Raw genomic sequence first — 6,000 nt, 5'->3', positions numbered from 1 at the left:
AAGTAAAATATACTTAATATCTAAATAGATTCATTTTTACTTCATAATATTATTAATTATGAAAATATATCACATGTTCGTTATATTTTTACCCGAGAACGTTATAACGAAGGAGAGTAATGACTTAGGCTTAAACTCCGCTTTTGTCAAGAGCTGTTGCATCGAGCCTTTACCGTATGTTGTACTTTAATAAAAAAAAATTTTAAAGTAATTATATAATAAAACATACTTTAAAATATACCTATAATGTAATTATAATTTTAACATCTTAGACTCAGAGGTAACACAATGATTGCAAAACCAGTAGCACAGTTAACTGTAGCTTGTATTATTTATAAAAAGTATCATTGTTGATGTCGCGTTATTTATAATAATTAGTTAATTTAAGAAATGTTATCCAGCCTGTTGTATTGAATTCCCTATGTTTGCTATTGTGGTAGGTGTTGCAACACTGAACGAAGTGATGAAAACGTTCACGATAGTAATGAGGAAAATACCTAACACTGTCATGTTGTTGATTTTATCGGCTTTGCAGATGTCCTTGTCGTCTTTGACGTTGTACCGGCTGTTCATGATGAGACCTATGCCCACTGCAATCTGAGAAAAATTATTATATTTAAAAAAAATCTATAACTTAGTATAATCTACATAAATTACTAGAATAAGATTTCCGATATATGTTCATATATACAAATAGCCGATCAAAAAAAGTTAAAAAGTAAACTTTTGAACATTTGATAAATATAAAAAAATTTTTTTTAGATAATGTTTCTCTTACCTGAAATATAATACTGAGCGATATGAATGTAAGACTGGGGTAGTAATAGGGGTGTGTGGATGAAGACTCTAAGACGTAGCGGAGTTGGTTGGCATTCGCTGACAACAGTGCGAGGTCCATCATTCCCTGAGCGAGATTTTTCTTTTGTTGATATGTGTTCACGTCTGGGATCGACTGTGGATGAAATACTATATTAATATTTTACTTCATACATCATTTTTCTATACGAGAGCATGTCACAAAATCTTCCTACACAGTTGGACCGATTTTGAAGATTTTTTTTGTCTGTATTTAATTGGGTCACTCAACATTTCAACATTAACAGCCTGTAAATTTCCCAGTTCCGGGCTAAGGCCTCCTCTCCTTTTGAGGAGAATGTTTGGGGCATATGCCACCACGCTGCTCCAATGCGGGTTGGTGGATACACATGTGGCAGAATCTCGTTGAAATTTGACACATGCAAATTTCCTTACGATGTTTTCCTTCACCGCCGAAAACTTCACATGAAAATTCAGTCGTGCTTGCCTGGATTTGAACCCGCAATATACGGTTAAGACGCACGCACGCACGCGTTCTAACCAGTGGACCATCTCGGGTCACTCGATTGCATACCTACGTTGGACCCGGAACAAATAATGTCGTAACGGCCACTTAAAATTTTTTTGCATTAGATAGCCTATTTATTGAGGTATATAATCACGATATGGTAATATTTTAAAACTGTTACTGTTTTAATTCAATGAGTGTTTTGTTTTTAATTCATTTGCATAATCTTACCCCAGGCATCATGGGCGAGCCGGGCCGATCGTCAATCCCAAATCTTGGTCCGAAGCCATTCAAATCTGCAATGTTATGCAACTCGTTAATTAAGAACAAAATAATTATAACTTCATACTTAAAATATAGTAATTATTTTGGACGACTGTTAGAAACTTTAGCGTAAACAATATTTTTTTAAAGGTGGACTAATTTGTTTATCGATATTATACTAAGCATCTTCATATTATAAAATTATCTTTGTACAGAAATGATCAATTATTCAAGGGGGTTGGCCAAAAATGAATCTAGTATTACAAAAAAATCTCAGTCATCTCCGAGTTAATTTTGATAAAAAAATTAAAACTATGTCTGTATGATCATTGTCATAGTCGAAAATCGTAATGTTGATTAAAAACAAAAATACAATTTGACGTCGAATAAAAATTAAATTAATGGCGCCAAATAAATATCTTGTTTGTTTACTTCAATTGTATAAATATAAATACCTACGATTTTATATATAAATACACACACCTGACAATTCATTCTACATAAGCAAGTATTAGAAGAATAAAACTAAAACTACTATTTACGGCTTTACTAAAAAAGTTGCAAAGCGGGTTACAAATCCATTTCGTTGTCTTTCTTTCATCATTAACTTTTCATTTGAAAGAATAAGACAAAGCACTGCGTCACTATACAACGTTTATTAGTAAGTAAGTACACGCAGAAAATTTGTCATACAACATTTTTAGTTTTAAAAAATAATTATATACATATTATATGAATAAGATTCTATCTTGACATTGTTATAGTCTGTGCCAATTAAAGAACAGATAAAATATCATAATAGTAAAAACAGCGCCAACTTCCTGCCGTAGTTTTGAAATAATATATTCATTAGATAAACAATAAACATGTCCTATATCCAAGCAATAGATAGACATCAAAGCGATCGCATGCACATATTAGTAAACCATTATTTGTTAATTATGACGTTTATAATTCTATTACAATGAATATAGATATCAAGTATCTACTAACACGCAATAAAAGCATTTACACACATTCTAAAGTAACAACGTCATTCTTAAACGAAATTAACCTAGAAACAAACTTAATAATATAATAAATTTTTAGATAATTATTGTGCTGAATTATACCAATTGCATATTATTGTGCATTTATTTGTTTTAGGAAGGTACTTTCCCACCTTCGTACAAAATAAATATCACGCGGGATCTAGAATGTTATGTCCATTACACTGGCTCACAACAGTACAAAGTCTTACTCTTTGGAGGTAAAGTAATTGCTGAGTGTTGCTACTCAACCAAACGAATCTTGATATATGTATACAATAAAGATATCTTTATTCGTATGATTTTTAAATTTACCACAGTAAAAGATTTTCTCATTAGCTTACATGTATAAAAATTAAACAATTCTACCCCACGGTAGACACAATTCGTTTTTATTAACCATTATTCTGTTTTAAAATACGAACAAGGGTAAGCATTTCAATTCATAGTTTGTTTCTAGCTTTAAACTCGATTGCTTTAGAAATATTTTAGTATCCTTAAACGTATCAAGGCATGCAGCATGCAACTTACTGTAAGTTAATCTACAAATAGATCACAACTGACCGTCTACCCGACATAATTAAAAGCGGTATAAAGTGTTTATATAGATTTCTATAAGATCAATGACAACCCCAAAATGTGAACAATTTAGTAGTCAAGCTTAATATTTTCAAAATAGCTTATAATTGACTGTTTCAAATATTGATTTGATGAAATAACTCAGTATTATATTGTTTTGAGTATTTTTTTTTAATGTTTAACATGCGCAGGAACTTGTTCCTATTTTCGAGTTAGGGAGAGTTACATAACGACGACACAATGACGTCATTGACCAATAATTACAAGATGGTGGAATATTTAATTTTAATAAAATTATTGCAATTTACACTTTAACGACGTTAAAATAATAGCGAATATGTCGTGCTAAACGAAGGTAAGGTAAGGTTCTCAATATTTTTATCTCAATAATGTTCAATGACTATTTCTGTGATTTACAAAAATGCGTTTTTCAATGGCGGCTACAGATCGCATTCCCCTGACTAAACTTCTAGTGGTATCTTCTCGTTAAACGTGTATGGGGGTTGTCAATTTCTGTTTATTGCCAAAAAAGTTATAAGTACAGTAGTACTAATAAAATTATAAAACAAATAGAAGTAATCCAATTCCATTGGCAAATCAGTTAACTATATTAGAGACATCTGGAGTTATCTATTTTGATGCCTTAACAAATTGCCGAAATAGGTAACTTAATAATTCATAACTTGCCTATTGATTGCATTACCAATTTATAGAAGGTTTATCAATTTAAAGTATATGATTTTGGTGGGGTCAGAGCTATAAACCCACCCCTCTCAGACCACGCCTGAGTGCACCATCGCCTATGGAATAATCGGATACGAATAATTACATAACCATATTTATACATCGAATTTAGGATACAATCCTGCGCATGTAAATACTATTTGCATCATCCAATCACCGTAAGGATAGTCCGTCTCGTCGGTAGACGGCCAAGGCCATTTACCGTCTTCAGTGCCAACACCGTCGTCCCGCGTCGGGTGCGTGTGGTGAGAGCCGCCATCTGACTTTCCATCCTCGCCTAAAAAATTTAAAAAAAAATTATTAAAAAAATATATATATGGATTATTTTACTTACTTTTTTTAATTTAATTTAATGTATTAAATTATGACTTTACTTCATTATTATTAAAATGATCGAACAAAATGACTTCGTTGTTTCTTATTGGTATTTTAGTAACCTTGGTTCTAATAACAAGAATAATATAACTACTTTGTTATCTGAAATTGATAAGTGTTCACGTTGTAAACAAACACATCAATGATGATATTAATATGATATTGTTTATTTCTTTACTTGCTCCAAAATCAGTTTAGCAGTATTTATATTAGGTGCAACATTCTACTGCAATATAAATGATTTTACCAAATATACCCGTTTGAAATGAGGTGAAATTCATTTTTTGATAAGACAAAAGTAATGACACAGATAACAATATAAACTTTTATCATAAATTTATCAAAATATTGTTTCTAGATTTAGAATATTTTAATTTTAAATACAAAAAGTCTACGCAAATACTATGATCACGTAATTTTACAGCTATCAAAAGAAAATTAAACATTTAAAGATCTGTGACATTAAGATAAGTAGATATTAAATTTTAGTAGTCTAAGTAATTAATGTTTGAATAGAACTTTTTTAATATCATATTTTTAAGACAAAGGGATCAAATTAAAAGGGTGAACCGCAAAACCTAACTCAGGTAATATATTTTTATCGTTATCATGTTTATGGTCAAGAACAAAATTGTCGCAGCCTGTCACTGACCACATCCTCCGTGATAACCTAATTATTATATGCATCATTATTAATATCACTCAATTGTTCACACATACTTTAGTATGCCTAATATATAAGTGCAGTATATGCACGTACACAATTTGCTTACAGTTTTTAGTTTATCACTAAATATTATTTCTATTATTATTAATTATTTATTTAAGGTTTTTTTTTATAGAGAACTAGCAAAAGCCGAGTTAATATTTAGAGATAATACTTTTTAAAATGAAATCGCCATTCGGGTCTTTTGATCATTGCTTTTTTTCAATTAAGGGACTTCCTGGAAGTTTATGTATTATGATACATTTAATTAAAGTTATAAATAGTAGAGATAGTACAATATTTTGAAACAGAGTCATCGAATAAAAACATTTTTTGTTTATAAAGGGCACTGTTATTATTATAGGTATAGTTTACGTATTTCAATTTTAGCGTAAATCCTCCTTGGTTGACACTGAATAAGAAGACGTGCAAGTAAACAACCAACAACAGCCCTAAAATAGTTATATAACTGAAATAAAAAAAAATGATATCTACTAATATAATAAAAGGTTAACTAAAAGACATAGAGAGTTACTTTCGCATTTGCAATTACCCTGTTGTTTGTTGTGAGTCACATCTACCCTTATTAAAGAAAGAGGGGGGTACAAGACGAAAACTAAGTTAAATAATTAGATACCTTCTCCGTTAACGGCCGGTTTATTATTATTAGGTTCCAGGAGACCGTCGTCGATGCCAGGGTATGGGGTGGGTTCCGTCGGTTGTTCCTCGTCTATGTCGTCAATTTCTGGTCCTGGAAGTAGAAGAAAAATAAGTAAAATTTATAATTAAGAGCGTAAACTAACATTTGTGCTTATCAGTACAGAATTCGACTCAGTTTTGTCTAGCTGACACTTACTTTATCGCACAATGTTATACGTGCAATTTAAAGGTTTTGGAGCTTACTCCACCATCATGCTTGCAATTATCCCTATAGAAATAATTCTTACTAAAGCATTCGATCGTAAAATCCAGTTCTCAAA

The 6,000-nt window shown here is 31.0% G+C and overlaps 1 protein-coding gene across 2 annotated transcripts in view; it reads right to left on the bottom strand.

Moving 5' to 3' along the window:
- Positions 1-274: 274 nt before the first annotated feature.
- The window catches only part of LOC113396524 (ninjurin-A), a 28,518-nt gene continuing 22,792 nt past the window's right edge, over positions 275-6,000 (bottom strand). Inside the window, exons 3-7 of one of the 2 annotated variants that reach the window (XM_026634496.2) lie at positions 5,658-5,771; positions 4,097-4,216; positions 1,556-1,620; positions 779-952; positions 275-597 (exon numbers count right to left, since the gene is read on the bottom strand). In XM_026634496.2, the coding sequence (XP_026490281.2) occupies positions 394-597; positions 779-952; positions 1,556-1,620; positions 4,097-4,216; positions 5,658-5,771 (677 nt within the window). In that variant the 3' untranslated portion in view covers positions 275-393. The remainder of the gene's footprint in view (positions 598-778; positions 953-1,555; positions 1,621-4,096; positions 4,217-5,657; positions 5,772-6,000) is intronic. The other variant, XM_026634497.2, reaches the window with a different exon arrangement.

Source organism: Vanessa tameamea, chromosome 15 (genome assembly GCF_037043105.1).
Source record: "Vanessa tameamea isolate UH-Manoa-2023 chromosome 15, ilVanTame1 primary haplotype, whole genome shotgun sequence".
In the NCBI taxonomy this organism is placed as follows: domain Eukaryota; kingdom Metazoa; phylum Arthropoda; class Insecta; order Lepidoptera; family Nymphalidae; genus Vanessa; species Vanessa tameamea.
Note: the sequence above shows the minus strand (reverse complement) of the source record. Positions and strands in the feature narration are given on the sequence as shown.